The sequence below is a fragment of the Sarcophilus harrisii genome, chromosome 5 (genome assembly GCF_902635505.1).
Source record: "Sarcophilus harrisii chromosome 5, mSarHar1.11, whole genome shotgun sequence".
Taxonomy (NCBI): Eukaryota; Metazoa; Chordata; class Mammalia; order Dasyuromorphia; family Dasyuridae; genus Sarcophilus; species Sarcophilus harrisii.
Genome location: NC_045430.1, coordinates 182503716 through 182526883, shown reverse-complemented (window position 1 = coordinate 182526883; position 23168 = coordinate 182503716). Strand labels below are relative to the sequence as shown.

General features: G+C 35.4%; 1 protein-coding gene across 1 annotated transcript in view; it reads right to left on the bottom strand.

Annotated features, from left to right (window-relative positions):
- Positions 1-23168, bottom strand: part of EXOC4 (exocyst complex component 4) — a 913849-nt gene that overhangs the window by 129035 nt on the left and 761646 nt on the right. Inside the window, exon 13 of the mRNA XM_031941130.1 lies at positions 16922-17077. Coding sequence (XP_031796990.1) covers positions 16922-17077 — 156 coding nt within the window. The remainder of the gene's footprint in view (positions 1-16921; positions 17078-23168) is intronic.

The window sequence follows — 23168 nt, the reverse complement described above, 5'->3', positions numbered from 1 at the left end:
TAATATTGTGTGTGTATATATGTATGTATATATGCTGTACTGTATGTGTACACTTACATATAAATGTGTGTGTGCCTATATACAAACACACACATAAAATACAGAAGATTTCTCCCCCATCCCCACCCCAGCCACCATTTTAGTCTAGAAAACAAAATCATGAAGAAATGAGTCATTTCCTTCTCACAAATGGGACAGAAATGGACTATAATGGCAGAACAGTGCACCCAGAATTCAGTTAAGAGTAGTAAGACAAATTTGTGTGTGTGTGTGTGTGTGTGTGTGTCTCCCTTCTGATTTAAGGATTTTTGGTGGCGGCATATAATCTTACCCAGCTGCCCTCCTATAGGACTTCTCAATTATGCACAGGAATTCTTTATCCTTCAAAGTTATTTCAACTCTGGAATTCATACTTTCTCCCTCTAAACTATGGTTAGGACTCTTGACAGGTTTTGCTAGGTGATATTTTTAAGTATCAGGCTCACTCATCAATTACATTCACAAGCATTTATTAAGTACTTACTGCTGAGGTTACAAAGACAAAACTGGAAATAGTCTCTACTCAAAGGTAACTATATTCTTTCTACAAGGCATGAAGAGCTGGGGGAGACAATCTATACACATGGAAGTACATACATAGTAATTTGAAGAAGAGAACATTAACAGCTTCCTAAGGACATTAGGAAAAGGCTTCCTGTGTGAAGATCTGTATGGGCTCAGCTTTGAAGAAAGAGGGCAATTCTAACAGGTGAAAATCAAAAGGAAAGTGAGATGGCATGATGGTGTAGCCTTTGGAAAAGTACAGAAGTAGATAAAAAATTGAGTTTGAGGAGTAGTGCTTCAGATAGTTTGGTTGGAACTGGGCTATGTGAAGAATACAAATGTGAAATAAAGCTGAAAAATTATGAACCTTGGCAGGTTGTGGTTTATCTCAGAAGCAATAGGGAACCACCAAAGGTTCTCCAACAAAAAGAGTGACAAGATCAAACTAGAGTCTTAAGAATTTTGTCACTTGTGTGGAAAGATTGAAGGGAAGAGAGATTGGAATCAGGGAGTCCACTTAGAAGACTGTTTGTTTCAGTAATCCAAGCAAGAGATGCTTAAAGACCTGAACTAGGGTGGCTGCCATGTGAATGACAAGAAGGGGGTGGATGTGGGTTATGTAGTAGAGACAGAATCAATAACACTCAGCAACTGACTAATAGTGAGGAGAGGTGACAGGGAAGGGGTTGATTTTGATTCAGAGGCTACAAAGCTGAGGAAGTGTAGAGAAAACAGAAAAAGAGAAAGAAAAGTGAAACAGGATTAGGATTCATGGAGGAAAATGACGGCAATAACGACATCTGTTTGGACATGGTAAATCTGAAATTTCCAAGGGATAACCAATTGGAATTATCCTGATTTTACAATAAAGAAAATGAGAATTAGAAAGATTAAATGATGTCTTATAAAGCATAAGTAATACATGGCTGAGTAATGACTCAAAAGTCATCTTCTGATCCTATATCCAATGCTCTTTCAATTATACCATATCATTGATTTTCAACCATCAAAGCAAAAGAAAAGAAGTGCTCTCTTTAAAGCAGAATAAGGAAATTTGAGGTTATGTTAGGCAGTAGTAAATAATAAATGCTTTTAGAAAGGTAGCAAGTTGACAGAGTGGATAGCATATTAGACGTGGAAGTGGAAAGACCTGAATTCAAATCCTGACTCAGGATCTGTGTTACTACAGAGAGTGTTACCCTCTCTGTGCCTAATTTTTCTTATTTAAAAAATGAGGGAGTTGAATTCAATAGTCTTTAGAGTCTCTTCCAGATCTATATCTATAACCCAATAATTCCTACCTAAGGATTTTGTCTTTAAATTTTACATGCTACAATTCTTTATTAGAAGCAGCAAGTGAATAGTCATCTTTAAAAGTCAGAAAGATTCTAGTCCTGCTGCTGACACAAACTTTCTGTGAGATTCTGGGTTAGTCATTTAACCTCTTAGTGGTCAACACAAGTGCATCCAGAGAAGGAGTTTCCACTCTAGGAATTCTCTATACTAATATAATTATAGGTTTTAACCCTTCTCCCTCAATTCCAATTCTGCTACCCCTGCAAATTGTCCTTTCAAATTTCTGTAAGAAAAAGAATAAATGCCCGGATTAAATACCTTTTATTTTAAATCTAAATCTAAATCTAAAATATTTTTTAGATATCCATATAAGGAAATATTCTAAATGGTTGGCCCATGCACAAACAGTTATCCCTCATATATAAAAAGATCTTCATAAACAGCCTTACCAACCAAAACTTACAAAGCATGCCAGATATTTCAAAGCACTGCAGATTCTGGAGACTTCTCTGGAGGCTAAATGGATAATCAGCATAGACAATTTTGCCTAAAAGAAGCTTTTCCTCAGTATTCAGTAAGCTTTCTCTGAGTTTGATACTTTAGATAAGCTTCCTGGGATCATGCTAAACAAATTCCCCATTCCTCACTGGAGTCCTTGAGCCCAGGAAATGGTTCTCCTATCTCCAATTTTGTTGCCATTCAGCCAACTGAACTAGATTTCTTAACCTATCCTTATGCTAATCAATCCTTCTAGCACCTTAATTATTTCTGATACCAGATAAAGCACACAAAATAATTTTTTTTGTTTGACAGCTAAAATCAGCAATAAGAAGGCAAATATCTTAGAAAATTAGGTTCTGGGTCATTTTTATGCATGTAGGGGAATGCCAGGTGGAATGTGACAATCAAGATGAGTGTGTTTATATAAAATTTTAATCTGCTTGTGCAGCAATCTTCAAGCTTTGGGCATGTCTGTTGTGCATGCTCCTAGCATGGCATTCCTAGTCTGTGTTCCATTTGCCTTGCTAAAATTTGCTTAACCTCCTAAGCCTCGAGAGTCATAGACTGAGAAAATACAAAATGCCTCATGTTGAATATATAGTAGACATCTCATTTGACAGGAATCCGTAATCACCCCTAACAACCTGGAAAGAGCACAGGAACCATGACATTGAGAATAATTGATCGACAGCTGGAGCCAGTTACTCAGTAAACCCATTCCTTCAAGGATCTGTGTGCATTCAAGGTGCTGGTGGAGGGGTCTTACAACCACAGAATTTTGAAATGGTTTAACTTCGTGCCGCTTCACTGCCAATTTTTTTTTTTTTAAAGAATTGTAGAACCTTATAAAATCACACTTTAGGAGTCTACAAGATAGGAAAATAGACAATAAAAACTCAGCGAGGGAAAAAGAATAGCTTTTAATTTTGCACAATATTGGAAAGGTTCTGTGGTTGGACTGAAAGCAGAGATGGTAGGATATGTAGTTAAGGATTGCAGAGGATGTGGTCATCAGTCCACTAGAATGGTAGTATACCTCCTAAATGGTCAACAGTTAGCATTTAAACCAATCTTCTCCCTTTATTACAAATGCATTTTATGAATGTTAACTATTCTTGAAAACAATACGTACACTTAAATATATTTGAAAAATAAATAATGCATGACATTATACAAGATAAAATACATAGTTATCTTGGGGGCAGGCACTAGTAAATGGGATATTCAGAAAAGGTCTTGAGCAGAGTTTTGAAGGAAAACAGGAAGTCAAAAGTGAGGAAAGTATGTATTTCATGCATGGGGAATAGCTTCAACGAAAGCACAGTGATGGGAGATGAACAGATGGAATTACAAAAAGTACAAAGCACAGTTTGGCTGGATAAATGGGCTCATGAACAGGCTGGTAAGCTAGGGTGGCGCTAGACTGAGAAAACTTTTAAAAGCCAAATGGAAGAATTTGAATTTGAACATAGAGACAATAGGGTGTCACTGGAGTTTATTGAACAGAACAATGATGACATAGCCAGACCTTTTAGGAATGTATTTCAGGAATATCGCTTTGGCAACAGTGTAAAGGATGAAATGGAGAGGGAGAAAGAAGCAGGCAGACCAATTAGGAAGTATCAAATGGGGTCACAAAGAGTTGGATACAACTGAAACCAATGAACAACAGAAGTAGTAGAGATGAGAGGTACAAGGGCTTGTGGAATCAGGTGGTGGCTGTGGATGGAGAGAAAGGAACAGTTAAGAAAGATGTGGTGAAAGTAGAATCAATAAGACTTGTCAGTTTATTGGATATACAAAGTGAGAGGGAATGGATGATTCCAAAGTTGTGAACATGTGGCACTGGAGAGATGACTTCTTGGTTGGCAAAGCTAGCAAAATATTAGGTTTTAGAGGAAAGATCATGAACTCTGCTTTGAGTTTCAGATGCCGGTAGGATATTTGATTGATAATATTCCAAAGGTAGTTGGTTTTGTGGAAACAGGGAGCGAAAGGGTAGGGATAGATGGATAGATTTTCAAAGAGATGATGAGTTTATGAATTAAAGGGAGCTGAATGAGATTTTTGAGAGGAAATGAGAAGAAAAAAGGCCCAAAGATGAAGCCTTGTGTGGCACAGTGGATAGAGCACTGGGCATAAGATCAGGAAGACTCATCTGAGTTCAAATATAGCCTCAGACACTTACTAATTTTTTGACCCTGGGCAAATCACTTAGCCCTGTTTGCTTCAGTTTCCTCATCTGTCAAATAAGGCAGAGAAGAAAATGGCAAACCACTCTGTATTTTTGCTAAGAAAACGCCAAAATGGGGCCATGGAAAATCAGACATCACTGAAATGACTGCACAACAACAGGATAATGATTTCGTAAAGGAAATTGAGAAAGTGTTTTTAGATAAGAAAAAAAATCAAGGGAACAGTGTCACAAAACCCATTGAGAAAGAATAGAGTGGAATGCTTTACAAAAAGCAAGAAGGATAATGATTATAATGATTGAGAAAAAGTCATTAAATTTGGCTATTAAATGATCACTGGTAACTGGACAGAGAAGTTTCAGTTGAATGATGAGATCAGAATTCAGATTGCTATATGTGGATAAATGAGAAGAAAGCAAGGCAAAAAATACTGACACATTTTTCTACAAGTTTTGTTGTGAAAAGAGAGGTATAAATTGATATTTTGTAGGGACTGCAGGGTTAATAAAAATTTCTTAATGTTCACGGGTATTCAGTTGCATTTGGAACTCATTTACTCGGCTTTTCCTATGTGGATTGTTTTAAGTCAAACTCTTTTACTATCATGAATTTCACCAGATCATGGATCTCACTCTGCAGTTTTCATTGTCTTGATACAATCAGTACAATGTCAATCTAAAACAGGAGAACCTAAAATATCTTATCTTCTATTGTAGAGGTACCAAACACATGGCCTGCAGATTTTCAATTGTTGCCAGAATCAGATTAAAATGTAATTGTAAAATATTTAATAATACAGATAAAAATACAATAGAACACAGATAATGTTAACATGTGTTCTTTAATGTCATTATGTAGCCCACAAGGATTCTCATGTACGGTTTAGTGGTCCTCTTTTCTATTGAGTTTGTCACAATTGATCTTTAGGGAATCCCTCTTTCACGCTGCCTTTCTGTTGGACCTCCTCCAGGATAGTGGTAAATACTTCTGAAGATAATATGCCTAATTGTTTTAGAATTTGCTTGATATAATCAGAGGACAAAAAAAGTTTTCTCTGTTAATATGTCTTAGGTATCAATTCAACTCTGAGGGTCTTTACGAGTTCTTCAAGAAATTTCTTAACATCTTTATCCTTCACAAAAATGATAATGTATAACCTGCAATTATTGTCATGGTTATCGTTTTGCAGATGCTTATCATAAGCACTGCAATATAAAGATGTCTAAATGTCTCATGAAATGCTCAATGTTGTCTTTGGACACACAATAAAATTAATTCTGTCAACTCCTTTATTTTCTTTGTCAGAAAGAGCTTCCTATCCATCTATCAATTTAGCTGTAAATTCTTTTCATGTTTTTTAGGAGAACAGAAGGAAAATAAGAAGAATGACATAATTCAGTATCTCTACTAATATGTCAACACTGGTCATTGTATAAGGATTTTATAATAGGATACCAATAGCTAAATTTATATTTATAGACTGCCTAAAAACTGGATGATTCTTAGCAGTCTCTTCTTCATCATCAATACAGAAGTGGAAAGGGGTTATTTTGCAAAAGAATGGGGACCATTTTGGAGTTTTCTATTTCATAAGTCCATGGTCAAAATACTTTGCCAAGTTGTCAGTCTCCTGGAAATGAATGTTTCCTTATTTAACTACGCTAGATAGACACAAGCCATATTTTGATCCTCTTGAAGAAGACCTACGTGAAAAATAAAAATCCTTACACACACACAGACACACATACACAAAAACAAAACAAAACAAAAAAACACAAAAACTAGCTAAAATCTGATGTACCTAGGGAACATCCTAGGTGGCAGCAGAAGCTAGAGTGGTGTTAGTAAGAGATGCCTGTAATATTTTACCCAATTTCTGTAAATGCAATTTATAATTTTGCATCATGAATAATATAATTATACATATAAAACAAAGTAAAATCTGATTCCAAATCCTTAGTTTTTAAAAAGGTAAAAGGAAATAATTAAAACAACATTAAGCAAAGGGAATGTTTTTGTTCTGTGTCCCCTTCTAGGGCTATCCGAAGTTATACTATCCTGACAGAGGTCCTGTTCTCCAGTCCTCCTTCTCTTCCTTCCTTCTTAATAGATTTGCAGGGAATATGTACACAGATTTGAATCTGATTTCACTGCTTCAGGTTGAACAGAATACTCTATTTCTTATATGCTTCATATTTATCATGTTTATGACATCAAATTTTTCTCTAGTGGTATAACTAATGAAAATTAACTTATACAACAAGGAGACCAAGAGAGCCCAGAAAAGTGCTTTAGAGAGATGCTTGTCAAAAGCAATAAATATAATTCATTTGTAAAATTCCATGAAGTAGGGTGGACCAGTATAAGCAGTATCATCTTTTATGGCAGCAAAAAAACATGGTGGAAGGTAAAAGCTACATTGGGGAAGGTAGGGGGCACAGTGTATAGATATAATTCCAGGCCTGGAATTATATCCTAGTAGGAAGACTAGAGTTTAAATCCAGCCTCAGAAATTTACTAGTTGTATGATCCTGGGCAAATCATTTAATCCTTTTTATCTCAGTTTCCTCATCTGTAAAACAAACTGGAGAAAGAAATGGGAAACAATTGCAGTATTTTTGCCAAGAAAATCCCAAATGGGAACATAAAGAGTCAGACATTACTAAAAAATGACTGAACAACAAAATTCCACTCTAAAGGCAGCCTGGCAAAATCTCTAACCATCATATCATCCCGAAAGCATGTAAATATGAAAATGGAAGTAGGACTACAGACCAGAAGAAAAATGGACAATGTAAGGTAAAAACCATCTTAACATACTAATTTCTTCATTAAGGACAGTAGAACCATCATACTTGGACCCTAACATCATAGTCCCTAAGGTGCTTACATGACAACGGCACTGTTCAGCCACCACTTTAACAAAGTTTGAACGATTTATCTGCAGGTCTGCTAACAAAAATTGGCTCTTCTTAAAATCACCAACACTATTAACTTGTACTAACTTCTACTACATTTGGAGTAAGTAAGTGTAATGGGCTGAGGCTTGAGTTGATGTACTGAGGTCCCAAGCACGAGACTAAATAGTAATTGGACTACACTCTATTAATATACATGCTTGGATAAAGAATGGCCCCCGCCCACTCTCTGTGCAAGTCCTGATGTGTTGTATAGGAAATGACGATTTTGGTGGGTGGAGGCAGAGAGAGACACGAAGAGAAGCGGGGAGAGATTGGCCTGGGTTCCATGCTTGTAGCTGCTGGTCTTGTGGCTGCTGCTCTAGCTAGCTTCTTGACTCAGCTGCACACATTGCTGTTGCCCATTCTCTTCCACCTCCGATCTTTCTTCACTGAGAATAAAGATTGACGATTTTCCCCTAACCTGAATTCCTGACTCTGGCTGATTTTAAAATACACGGTCTTCACAATTAAGGTTCATTATGAAGATAGAGAAGCTGAAATGAAGAAAAGTGGTCTGTCCAAGATTAGGTACCAAGCAAATGGCAAGTCAGATTGATAAAGGTTGTAGAAAGATCTACCTCTTTAATGATGCTTAATTGATTCTAGTCAGTTGTGACAATGATGCTCTCATCTATCACTCAGCTTTTCACAACTGCTCATTCTTCCATCTTTCAAAGATGATTCTAATTTGTGTAATGCCAGTCTGCCAGGCTAGTAATAATCAAAAAATCTGATCTCTCTTTAAACTATGGCCAAAAACCATGGAACAGTACTCAATTTGATTAGTTTCATCAGATTTTTAAAAGTTTTTTTCATAATGATCTTAGCTTTTATCTCACTAGTCTGCCTTTTATCTGATCGCCAGTTCCTTGTTACTTATTTCTTGCCTTCCCTTCCTACTCTCACCCAATTGCTAAAATTGTTGTCCACATCTTGGTAATATCACAACTCCCTCTACTTCATAAGTACTTTCTAACTGTACTTGACCCCATTCTTTTATCTCCAATACTGTCCACAGAAATTCTCCAAGTGAATGTTTTATCCCTTTAGATACTGAGTGGTATACTAGAAAAGAGATACAATTTTAGAATCAGAAGACTGTGATTTGATTATAAGTTTTCCTACTTTAGATGATTTAGGATTTTTATGGTTTTCGGAATTAAATTCTCACCCAATCCTATTCAGTCCAATGCCTGATGTCCCTTCTGCTGCTATGCCTTTACTAGATGCAGAACGCTACTCTTTCTTTGGCCCCCCAGTAATGGGCCAGATGTGGAGTCAGTGTTGTTCCTGAGAAGGAGCAGGCTGCTATACCACTATGCCAGCAGCTGCCTGTCTGTGTTATCTCAGTGTCATGTCTTTTTTTTTTTTCCTCAACATTCATTTTTTTTCCCTTTTTTTTTTTTTTTTTAAATTTAATAGCCTTTTATTTACAGGTTATATGCATGGGTAACTTTACAGCATTAACAATTGCCAAATCTCTTGTTCCAATTTTTCACCTCTTACCCCCCACCCCCTCCCCTAGATGGCAGGATGACCAGTAGATGTTAAATACATTAATATATAAATTTGATACACAATAAGTATACATGACCAAACTGTTATTTTGCTGTATAAAAAGAATCAGACTCTGAAATATTGTACAATTAGCTTGTGAAGGAAATCAAAAATGCAGGTGGTCATAAATATAGGGATTGGGAATTCAATGTAATGGTTTTTAGTTATCTCCCAAAGTTCTTTCTCTGGGCGTAGCTGGTTCAGTTCATTACTGCTCCATTGGAAATGATTTGGTTGATCTCGTTGCTGAGGATGGCCAGGTCCATCAGAACTGGTCATCATATAGTATTGTTTTTGAAGTATATAATGATCTCTTGGTCCTGCTCATTTCACTCAGCATCAGTTCGTGTAAGTCTCTCCAGGCCTTTCTGAAATCATCCTGTTGGTCATTTCTTACAGAACAGTAATATTCTATAATATTCATATACCATAATTTATTCAGCCATTCTCCAACTGATGGGCATCCATTCAGTTTCCAGTTTCTAGCCACTACAAAAAGGGCTGCCACAAACATTCGTGCACATACAGGTCCCTTTCCCTTCTTTATAATCTCTTTGGGATATAAGCCCAGTAGTAACCACTGCTGGATCAAAGGGTATGCACAGTTTGATAACTTTTTGAGCATAGTTCCAAACTACTCTCCAAAATGGTTGGATTCGTTCACAACTCCACCAACAATGCATCAATGTCCCAGTTTTCCCACATCCCCTCCAACAATTATCATTATTTTTTCCTGTCATCTTAGCCAATCTGACAGGTGTGTAGTGGTATCTCAGAGTTGTCTTAATTTGCATTTCTCTGATTAATAATGACTTGGAGCATCTTTTCATATGAGTGTAATGTCTTCTACCACACAGTTTGGTTGACTGGATTCTTGGTCTAATTTGTGAGGAAGATTTGCACCCTGGCTCTAATTGCTCTTCCCTCTGGCCCTGGTGCCTGTATCTGCCTGGCTCTGCTAAGTGAGTTTGACTAACTCTGTTGCCTGAGTCCACCCATATATGAGTTATTTTGTTATATGATAGCTGTTTTCACCCTTCCTTAACCTGTCTTGTATTCTGGTTGCACTTGCTGCTCTGGGTTCTGGTCTTCCAACTTGGTCTGGGCCTTCTTTGTTAACATTTTAAACATCATGCCAAAGAAAACTTTAGGAATGATAATTATCAGGTTTGTTAATTTTTTTAATCTGAAAAGAGAATATTTTGGTTGTCTTTTTAATTATGCTAATTAAATTGTTTCACAAATAAGTAAAAATAAAGCTCAACATAATTTCTATTATCCAACATCCCAAATACCAATCAAAGAATTTTAGAGAAAATCTCTGAATATTGCCAGGTCTTATTATTTTTATTATTATTATTATTTTGTAATTTCTTCCGATTTCTCTTTGCAATTATCTTTGTATATTGTCCAAAACAAGTTGATATGTTTAGTTTTAGGCCTTCCTCATATTTGTCTCTCAATAACCACCTTTTTTTCCTTCCCATTTCTACTACAGTGATTTTCCATTTTTATTGCCTTTGAGTTAGAAATATAAATGGCTCTTAGGCATTCTATCACATTGTTTCTCCTAGATATATTCTAATAATGTCTTCAAATATTCACCAGAGCTCTTGCCTAGAATAGCAAGCATGACATATAAGAATAGTAGTTCAGATTTCTATAGCATTTTATGGTTTCCAATGTGCTTTCCTAATACATCAAAAGACCAATAATAACAAAAGGCAAAAGCTGTAGTATGAGAGGCCAAGTGATAAAGCCCTTTAAGCTATAGAAAATGTTGAATTTAGAGTACCAGTGATGGAGCTTAGGATGATACCAACTGATGGAGCATTAGTTCTAATTCCCAAGCACATTCAATTCCTTGTCAATTATTATGCTGGTCGATTACTATTATTCTAGTAGTTTGTGTAACCTTTCTAATCCCTTAACAGACTTAAATTCTTATCATTCAGCTGACTGCAAGGCAGTAAAATGTGCTCTGACTGAGAGTACATATGTGTTCTTTAGATCTCATAGACAGAATAATGTAGTTCCACCAGTCACATCCTTCTGCTTAAGGAACTGCTTGCTCTAACAAAAAAAAAAATACATCCATCTATAAATAGAACAAATATAACTTTCTCTCTAACCAAATGTACTTCATATTTTCTTAAATATGCTTCTATGCTTATATAAGAATCAAAAAACTGATTTCTAACCTTTTCTTATTTCTAAGGTATAAATGTTCATATTGAAAAGTTGACCATCAGCTCTCGTTCCTGGAGTTGATTCCAGCATACCCCTGTCTTTGGGTCACCTGGACTATGGGGACTTTTATTAGGAAGAAAAGAAACCTGACTAGGCTCTAGAAAAGCAATGCAAAAAACCCCCCAAGGTTTTCCAAGTAAAGTAAGAATTATGTAATACTTTTCTTTTTATATCAATGAATGATAGGTTGGATACTAGACCCATGATTTCACAGATATAGGGAGTTCCTGAGTGAGGAACGATCTACCAGTAAAGGGGAACACCTTCTCTGGAATATAATTTTAGAGAGTTCTGGAGAACCAAGGTATCAAATACCCAGCCAGCACTGCACTGAAGCTCACAACACTCGTGAGTGTAGGCCCTCACCAGATTAAAATATAATTGGTAAATATTTAACAAATAAATGAAAATACTATAAAACATAAATTATAATTACATTTTAGTATTAAGCTATCTGCAGCTTGCAGGGATCCTAATGTGTGGATGAACAGTCCTGATTTCCATTTGAGTTTGACCCCCTTACCTAAAGAACACATCTAGGCTCATCCAGCCAGTCTCTGTCAAACATCCAAGGTCAGATTCAAACCCAGACCTTAGTGGTTCTGAGGCCAGGTCTCTATCCACTGTGCCATACAGCTTCTCTCATCACTAAAATTGTTACTGAAATTTTTCATTCAATTCAAATGTTAGTCTAAGAATCGTCTACTTTTAAAGCTAAAACAAGAAGAATAAGGGGCTTCATCTTAGGAATAAAGACATTCTAACCTTTATTCAGTGTAAAGAGTACCATTTTCCATATTCATACAAGTGCCAAGAAGCTGTAAGAGTTGTAAAAATTAATTACAGGAAGTGAAACCTGCCTTCTCACTACTCTTGGTCAGGCCAAGTCCAGGCCCTCTAATGTGCTTAATCAAAGGTCCTTGTCAAGCCCATCACACTGGAATATTAATGAAGAGTCCTCTAGTACTTACTTGGCTTTCAGATTTTAATCACGATGGAGTATGTGACAGGTTAAGATGACAAAAACCATCCCACACAAAACAGAACACTCCCCAGCAGGTCACTCCCTCCCCTCACCATTTTCTTAAAATAAACATTAGAGACTTATTAGAACATAAGGTAAGATTGGGAAGAAATATGACTCAATTAGTTAAAGGATAATCCAGAAAAGCCTGGTCTTGATTTTTAATCTCTCTCCCCCGACCTTAAAGCACTGTGGAGTTCTTCTCTTTGAAATAAGACTAGAAACCTTAACTTTCATCTCTAATGGAACTGAACACAGAATCTCAAAATTAGAAAGCTGGGATGTCATCAGGCAGCATGGCACGGGACACCCTGTCCCAGAGACTCAGGGTGGGTGTCCATTGCCAAGTCACTTAAACTCTTTCTATCTCTATTAACTCACTTGGGGGCTATACTAGACAATATTTGTGGTCCCTCCCAAAGAACTTAAATCTATGACTCTAGGATCCTATCTTGAACACAAATTCTCTGTTATAAATCCAATAAATGAGCATCCAGTCTTTGTCAGAAAAACTCCAATGAGAGATCAAACTACTTCCCAAAGCAGCCCACTTCAGTAGAAAAATCACTGAAAAGCCTTTGTTAAATACAAAAAGCAACGCAATATTATGTAAAAATGGCATGTGGAAAAATGGGAAGAAGAAACACAACACTAGAAAACTTAATAAAAATGTGTATGTATCACATAAATATAAAATTCATATCAGAAATTGTCTTCTTACATAATCATCACAATTATAGCTATTGTTATATATGTACCCTTAAAGAGACAGGATGAAGCTAAACATTGGAACAATCAAAGGTCAAATCAATGTCTGGTCTATATTCATATTACTATTTAACATGTATAGGACTGCTTGCCATCTGGAGGAGGGGATGGAGGGAAGGAGGGGAAAAATCAGAACAGAAGTGAGTGCAAGGGATAATGTAAAAAATTACCCTGGCATGGGTTCTGTCAATAAAAAGTTATTAAAAAAAAAAGTGATAGCTCCTAAAAGAGTAATTGTGATAGTACATATCATTTTTAATTTTTGTAGCTTATAATTTTATAACAGAAAGGACAGATTTGTGTTTTAATTTTAGCAGTTTGGTACAAATATCATCCAATATACTGAACCTAAGTTAAGTTGACTTTTAACGTTGTCTTCATTTATACACTTGCAATTGGGCGTGTATTGTTCATTTGGTTCTGCTTTTCTCAGTCTGTACTGGTTTCATACTACGCTCCCCATGTTTAGTTACATTCTTCATAATAACATTATTATGACACACACATTCATATACCACAATTTATTAATTAGTAGTTCTTAGTGGTTGGGAATGTAACTTGTTTCAGGCTTTTTATTATTAAAAATAAATGTTGCTAAAAACAAATATTTTTGTGCCTGAATTTTTTCTTGCTGTCATTAACCTTATACAAGGTTAATATCTAATCTAATATTGGGGATTTCTGTGTTGAAAAGGAATGAACCATTTAATATATATATCTTTTTGCATAATTCAACTCCTTTCTGGTATAGTTAAACCAATTCATAGCTCAGTGTCAGTGAGACTGTTTTTCCATAGCTTTTCCAACATTAAATTTTTTCAATTTTTTATCTTTGTCAATATGATGGGATTGATATGACACCTGAGAATTGTTTTAATTTGAATTTCTCTGAGTTTCAGACACTTTGAACAAATTTTCAGATGGCTAGTCATAGTCTGTATTTCTTCTTTTGAAAACCGTTCATTGCCTGAGTTCACATATATGGGGAACAGTTTTGAATATTATAGATTTGTATTCATTTCTTACAGATTTTGAATGTCAGGCATTAATCAGTTATATCTTTTAATCTTCATTAATTTTGTCTGTATAAACATTTTGAAATTTTCTAATTTAAATTTTTGTTTCAAGTCTTTTAGAATGTTTTCTGTGCCATAGTCTGTTATGAGTTTTTTCTCTTATTCAGTTTTGAGAGAGAAAACTTTCTATTCTTTTCTAACTTTTAAACATGGTGAATTTTTTTACTCATTTTACCTATTTGAGTTTTATTTTGCAATGAAATGTATGAAATGTCATTCTAAACCTATTAAGCATCAAATTGTTTTTCAGTGTTCTCAGTAGTTTCTGTCAAATAAAAAATCTCTTTCCCAGTAGTCAAGCTATAAATTACTAATTTTTCCTATATTGTCTTGCTTATTATCTGTTAGGTTTTTGTCATTTGGCAGATCTGTATGTAAGTCCTTCCTGTCTCTGCCTTCTTCCCCTTCCACTCTCCTAACCCTTAAGAAAAACTGAGAAAAATCTATGATTCTACTGATTGATTTTCTTTTCTTATGAAAGCAGTATGCTCAGTTTTGCAAATATACAGACATACCTTAGAAATACTGTAGGTTCAGTTCCACACTATAGTAATAAAGTGAATACTGCAATAAAACATCATCAATCTTTTGGTTTCTTAGTGCATATAAAAGTTATGATAATTATTATACTATAGTTTACTAAGTGTACAAAAATATTATGTCTAAAATACGACTATACATATCTCAATTTAAAAATACTTTATTTTTAAAAAATAGTATTTTGAGAAATGATAACTATTATCTAAGCCTTCAGGGACTTGTAATTTTTTTGCTGATGGAGGGTCTTCCCTCAGTGCTGATGGCTATTGACTGATTAAGATGGTGATTGCTGATATTTGGGGTGATTGTCGAGATTTCTTAAAATAAGATAACAAAGAAGTTTGCTGTATCAACTTTTCCTTTCACTTGAACACTTGGAGGCCACTGTAGGGCTATTAATTGCTCAAATTTCAAAACTGTTGTGCCTCAGGGAATGAGGAAGACCAAAAAGAAAGAGAGATAAGGGAAATGGCTGATTTATGGAGCAGTCAGACACAAAATTTATTATTAAGTTTGTCATCTTATATGAAAATAGTTCAAGGCACCCCAAAACAATTACAGTGGTAATATCAAAGATTACTGACCACAAATCACCATATCTGATTTAATAACATTGAAAGGGTTTGAAATATTGTGAGAAATAGCAGAATGTGATACAGAAATATAATATGAACATATAGAGTTGGAGAAATGGCACCAATCTTGCTCAATTCAATGCAGGGTTGCCACCAACATTCACTTTGTAAAAAATGCAGCATTTACAAAGTACAATAAGGTAAGGGGGCATAATATAATTTTTGAATAAAAGCCAATTTCATTTGTTTTTTGGGCATCAAAGAAAGAGTAGATTTATGGTCAAAGGACTATATCACCCATAAGACTCCCTCCAGAATTAGATTTATGACCTTTGTGGAACACTGTATTCCAGACTCCTCCTTCATTTCTCCTCAAAGGAATAATGCTTGAATGACTGAAAGCTATACTTTTTGATATGTGAATTGCTTCTTCTTTTCTGCTTAGAAGTTTCCTTTTTCAGGGCAGCTAGGTGGAGCAGTAGATAGAGTACCAAACTTGAAGTCAGGAGGACCTGAGTTCAAATCAGGCCTCAAACACTTAACACTTCCTAGATGTGTGACTCTGGGCAAGTCACTTAACCCCAATTGCCTCAGGGGGGAAAAAAAGAAAGAAAAAAGATTCTCTCTCTTTGATATTTAGGTTGTGTAAGGTATTGTCTATTTTTCCAGGAGAATTTATATTGGAGTTTCTCTGACTGCTCTCATAGATTCTATTGATCACTATTTCCCTCACCAGTTTCCAGTACTTTCAGGCAATTTTCTTCTATGATTTTCTGGAAAATTGTATTCATCTCTTTGTTTCATCATCCTGTTTTAAAGAGTCCAGTCAATTTTAGATTGTCTTGTAAAGTTCTACATTCAAGGCATCTTTGTTCTGTAGAATTCTCAAGTACTATTTCTTATACTGCAATGGGATGAGTTGTGTCCTTGCTTTTTTTTTGTTCCATCTCTGCCATTCTCTTAGAAAATTCAATGCTTTATAAAGATAGTCTACTTCTTGTTCAAAGCAGTTGAGTTTCATGTTTGTTCACATTATTAAGAGATTTTATTTTCATCAGGATAGATGTCAGAGCTTTTAATTTTTGTTTTTGCTGCAGTATTATTTTTTCCTTCTACAGATTTCTTCTTAATATCTTATACTTCATTGTACTTATTTTTTTGTATTTGAAAGTCTTTCTTTACTTATTTCCCTAGTTGTTTCTTTCTTTTTTCTTTTTTTGCCAATTTTTCTGTAAGGATTTCTTTCCTTTCAACTAAGTTATTCTTTTACTTTATTTGGTGTATTTCTTGTTTGACGGTGTTGAAGAGAAGTTAGCATAGACAGGACTACTCATTCTACCATCCTTCTTGAAGTCCTAGACGTTGATTTTAACATAACAAAACACTGTACCTATATAGTTAACACTTAATTAGATACAGATGAAAAATGATACAAAGGTGGGGATATTGTAATGTGGCAAGACAGCAACATAAAAAGGAATAGGTTTTTCAGAAAAGCATCACAGACTCTAGTTAACTTCAAAATTCTACTTGTACAACCAAATAATTCCACATAAACAATATGAAATTCTAGGGTTTGAGTTGAAACAAAAACTTCATTATGTTTCATGAATTTTCTAGGAACAAAGATTCTTACCTTATGAAATCTTCTTCCTCTTCTCTCTTAGGTCTCAACTGTTTGGGTTGAGCCATATTAGTCCAGTTTGGCAAAGATTTTAAAAGTCTGCTGATGTCATCATCTTTTGCCCAAGATGCACTGATTACTAGTTTCTCCTCTGATTGGGCAATGCTCCTAAGCATAAGGGGAAAAAAATCATATATTTAAATCAAATTTATAATATTCAAAAAAGCATTCCTTATTTCTTCTTTGGTAGAAATTTTTGTCCTCTTCTTTCTCAGGAAAAAAATCTATTGTATGAGTGTGCAGGTAATGAAGCATAATGGATAAGGAATTATAATATGTGACTGGCTTCAACTTACACCAAGTTACTAAACTAATGGGCCACCTTGGACATTAACTTCGAGAAAGCAGATGCAGAGGGCTCTGAAATACTATTTCTAAGTTTTATTGGCCTCTTTAAAGAAAAATATTAAATAGTAACCATGATAATCCATAATATTTTTCATTGTTTAGTTATTTGTTTATTGTTAAGTTATTAAGTTAATTGTTAAGTTATTAAGCATGGATGCCACAGAGAAGGTAACAAAAGCTTTATAAATGTACATCAGCTATTACACTTTTAAGAGAACATTTGGGACTAACATGAAAGTTCATTTCTTGCCTTCTCAATTTATTCTACCAGTATTACATAAGTATATTTTGTCACCTGTGTATTATAAGCCCCAATCATCATTAATTTACCATTTTCCTGACTGCCATTAGTTATGAAGCAGAAATAAGTTTTGATAACAATAATGAAGATCCAAAGTTAAAAGATTCCAAATCCTCTGGCTTACTTGTTTATATCTCCTCTTACTAGAATGTACCTTTAAAACTACATTTAGTGTTCACTTTCATCTGAATTATAATGATTCGCTTTCTATTTACCATTTGTGTCAAAATAACTTATTTCTATGGTCCCAAATCTTGCTAGTAATTTTAGTGGCATAATTGGTACTTATTTACTTAGGAAGTATAAATTTGCCAGTGAATAAACAACTAAATCGACCAACTGAGCAAATATTCATTATGCACCTACTATGTACCAGTGAAGATAACAAAGGCTACAAGAAATTATTTTCAAATTACAGGCAAGACTTTTTCTTCACTAATTGCCTCTTAAACATTTTACACTTAATTTCCTGCTGATAACTCAAACTCAATATGTCCAAAACAAAACCTATTATCTTTTCCCCTAAATTTTTTCTCATTCCAATTTCTTCTTATTATCTTCAAGGGAATGATCACCCTTCCAATGACCAGTGCCTTGCATTTACTTGACATGTGCAATGTTAACAACATTTGCTGTTTCTAAAACACCTTCCATATATACACCACCTTCTTTCTAGTCCCACAGCTGCCACCTGAAGTCAGATGCTTGTATTAATGTCATAACTTTCTGGTTGGTCTTCCAGTCTTGGATCAAATGATCCTTATAAAGCCTGGATCTGATAATGTCAGCTTCCAACTTCATGAATTCCAGCAGATGACTATTATCTCTAGGATCAAATATAAAATGCACTGGTGTTTTTTCCAAATTTGCTCTATCCTATATTTCCAGTGTTTCTGTATTTATCCTTGGCTTCTTCATTTCCCTGGTTTCAAGACACAGCTTAAATCCTTTCTTTTGCAAAAAGTCTTGCTCTCTCACAATCAATGCTAGTGCCACCTTCCTCTTGGACTATCTATCTCTATGAACATATCATGTTAGCATGCTATCTTTTCCCTTAAAATGTGAGCTCCCTGAAGGTAGGAACTGGTCTTTTTTCCCCTTTTATTCTTAGCACTTAGCATAATTCCTGGTACAGCTCGAATATTTAATAAATGCTTGTTGATTGGTTGACTAGGGGCCAATATTAAACCTGAAATTGCTTCCTAAAACTTCTGTCCATTGCTCCTAGTTTTGCTCCCTGGGATAAGCAGAACAAATCTAATCTCTCATCTACTTGGCAGTCCTTTAAATACTTGAAGATATCTATTGTGTTATCCTTGTATCCTTTACTCTCCCTGCTGCTAAACAACTCCAATTGCTTCAAATATTCTTTCTATAGCATAGACTTAAGGCCCCTCACTATCCTGGATGATTTCTTCTGAGCACTTTCAATTTATCAATGTCCTTCTTAAACTGATATCTTAAACTGAACAAAATACTACAGATGAGAACTGAAAAGAGCAGTGTACAGAGGTACAGACTATCAGATCACTCCCTCGCTCCTGGTAGCATCTTTCTCAATGCCTTCCAAGATGGCATTAATGTTAGGCTGCCACTTTGCAATGCTGCCTCATACTGGATCTACATTTCATTAAAATTCCTAGATTTTCCCCCCAGAAAACCTGCTATCTAAACATATTTCCCCATATCATACTTGGGGAAATTGATTTTGGGGTACCCACATATAAGAATTAATACTTATTCCAATCGCTTTTTATCTTATTAGATTCAGGCCCATGTTCTAGTCCGTCAAGATCTTTTTGTATTCTGTCTATTATACACCATATTAGATATATTTTATAGTTTAGTATCATCTACAAATTTAATGAACATGTCATCTATGGCTTTATCCAAGACATTAATACAAATATTAAATAAAAGACAAGCATAGATTGCTGAGATCCTCCAGTGAAGAATTTCTTTTATGTTGACATCACACCATTACTGATTACTTTTTGATTCAAGCAACCCAACCATTCTTGCATACATATAATCACATTATTGCCTTTTCCATATCTCTCTAGCTTTTGAATAAAAATAGCATAAGTTATCACAAGTTTTATAGACAGACTACATCACTGGAGTTCCCCTCATCTATCAGGTTAGGAAACATAAGGCAGCTCCTTGCAAAGAAAAATATTTCACCGGATCCCTGCCCTGAAGGACATTTTAAATATTATAGACTTATCTTTGGTTTCTCTTATCCCTCTAGGTTGGATATCATGAAAAACTGATTAATAGAAGAAAAAGGTCAAAGACAGGAAAATAGTGACTAGGAGGGACTATGACATAAAAGCTCTTAAAATTAAGATAAGACATGATCTGTTTGGATGGATTAAATGTATCTAAAGTCAAGGAGAGAAAACTCAGTTTGGGGAGTCTCTGTCACTTACTGTCTTCACCTTAAGTAATCCCTTTCCTTCTCTGATGTTTATACACATTCAAAATCTCTTCATTAAAGGACTTAGTTAAGTGATCAGGTAATTTGGCACTTAGGCAAATCACTCCTTTATGCAAGGATTCACTGCAAAGGTTTTTCAATAGTGAGAAGAAGTTTAACTGCTACAAATCAGAATATTCTTTGGGGAATGCATACAACAGTATAGATATATTCTCATAAAGGTGACCAAATAGACCCAGATGTGCCCTTCTCTCAGGCAATCCAACAATAAGAAATCCTAATGTATACAATAAAAAAATTAAGGGTTGAATGCAAGTTCTATAAGAGTCAATAAAGTAATATGGCAACCTAAAAAACTAATCTGAATTTGAATTTATGCTGTTGTAATACAAGCTCCTTGTGTAAAATGAATGAAACTATTCTGTTGTAGTCTTTCCTCTTAAATATTAGAGAAGATGTTCCATTCTGAGTTCCATATTTTTGGAAGGACATTAACTGAAGCATGCCTAAAAAAGTTATATGATTATAGTAGAGTACTATTGTGCTATAAGAAATAGGAGGGAGGTTCCAAAAAAAAAAAAAATGACAAGATCCATATGAACTGATGCAAAGTAAAAAGAAACAGTATCAATAGGAATGTTGTAATGATGATCAGTTATAAAAGACTTGACTATTCTAACTAATACAATGATTTAAGATTATTTGTAAAGTACTAATGATGAAAAAATTGCTATTCATGTCCAAGAGAACTGATAGATTCTGAGCACAAATTAAATGACAATTTTCTTACTTTTGGAGGCCTTTTGTGATATGTTTAATATGGAAATGAGTTTTGCACGATTTCACATGTATAGTTGATATCATTTTTCTTGCTTTTTCAGTGGTTGGGGGAAAGGTGGGAGAGAGGGAGTGAATTAAAAATTCAAATTATAAAAAGAAAAATGTTAAAAATATTGAAGAAGTTTATTTACAAAAAAAAGAAAAAAGTGTTACAAGGATGGTTAGGGAACTTGAAACCATGCCATGCAAAGATAACTAGAGATATCTAATCTGGAGAAGACAAAACTAAAACTAGGAGAGCAACTTTCAAGTATTTAAAAGATTTTCATATGGAAGAGAGATTGGAACTATTCTTCTGTAGTTCCCATACAGCAATGGGAAGAAATTACCTGAATATAGGTTTTGATTCACCATTAAGTTATGAGAAACTTCCTAAAGCAATTAGAATTGCCCAATAGTGAAATGTGATGATTAGGTAATTATTTACACATGCTTGAAGTTTTCAGGTGAAGTGTGAAAGACTTCTCACTGATGATGTTGCCAAGAGAATTTTTGCTTAAGTCTGGGTGGAAATAAAGTCATGCAATCTCAGAATTGTGGAACAACCTTCAGGAGTCATCTTGAAGAATCCTTTTTTTATAATATCTTTACAACTATTGATCATTCAGCCTTCATTTGAATTTCTCCAGTAACAGGGAATTCAGTCTCTTTCAGTTTTGAGATTCTGTTTTTTCATAATTACTGACATGTCTCACAGAGTAGGGAAGCCAGTTTTGTTGAAGCAGTAAGTCACTATAAAGGGGAGAAGGGAGGCAGCACATATCACAACACTACCTTGACCACCAAGGGGAGGACCCTTTGACTCTGATGGAGATAGTCCAGGACCTTGAATCCATAAGTCTCAGGAATAACAGTTTCTCTCAAGCCACAAAACCCTGTTTCCATTTCAGCAACCAAACTATCCTTGAGAAGAGAAATCTTTGTGGAATAAGTAGCCTGCCTTCTCTATTACCATAAGCAATAACTATTGACCAATTGCCACCAAAAAGCAGTTCTAATTCTATCTCTTAGTCGTCAATGACTATATTAATCTATATCTTTCCTTGATTTGTCTTTGCATTTATTCTCCAGATCACACAATTACAAACTATCCTATTCTTCAATAAGCTATAAGTTCTTATTATAATAAATATAAATTCAGTACTTCCAAACCCTGAATCTGGAACTGGAACTCTGACTCTGACCTCTGGCTCTCACTGATGAGCTTTCAGTTCTTCCTGACTGAAACCAGGCCACGTCACCTGGAACATTTCCAAATTACATTTCCACTAAGTCTTTGGCAAAGCCTCCTACTTGCTCATGTTTCTGCAAGCCATTCACTGTTTTCCCGACACCTGTTTCCGCCAGAATGTCCTCGGTGATAGGTAAGTCTGAGAGTCTCTTCAGATGTTTTAGTAGCTTCTTGGTTCGGGATTCCCCGGCCAGTCTCAACTGCAGCCTCTGCTTGTGTTCACACCTTTAGAGAGCTCATAAGTATCTAAGTACTCAATGGAGTTTACACGTTTGGGAGATTTCAGGGCTTAGTATGGCATATCCGAATTCACACCTCCCTTGAAGTTCTTAGGGCCAGAGAGCACTCTGGGAGATAACCCAGAATCCCTCTCTCTCCAGAAGGAGGAGTTAACCTTTGGGAGATGATATATATACAGGAAGCTCTTAGAGGCTGAGAGAGTTATTTGGGAACATTCCCAGGGGTCGGAGAGGAGCACTCTGCGAGGAAGCCCACAAGCCCTATCTTTGAGGCAAGAGAGATTCATTGCATCTTCTACCTTGGTGCTGGCTGGAGTCGGAAGGACAAATCTTTGGATTTGCAGACATTCGGAGGGAGCTCTTAGAACCAAGCAGAGAGATCGGCTCTGAGCTAACCGGGCTATATTGAAGGACACAATAAAAGACCTGAACTTTTATCACCTGGCTGTGTTTTGGAAAAAGAACACCACATCTCTTCACCACTGCACAAGTGGAACTGGTTTGAATCATCTCAATACTGAAGAGAACAACTTTCAACAGAATTGATACTTGTATAGTCTTGTTGTTGCCATGTATAATGATCTCCTGATTCTACTCATTTCATTTAGCATCAGTTGCCCAAGTCAGTTCCAGCTGACTTGTTTTCTTGACACCAGCACATAACACAATGCTCAACAGCAAAGGCTTTCCACATATTATCTCATTTTATCCTGACAATAATCCAGAGATACAGTGCTATTATTATCCTCACTTTACACTTTATTATCCCCCTTACCTAAGGCAGACTTAAGTAACTTAAG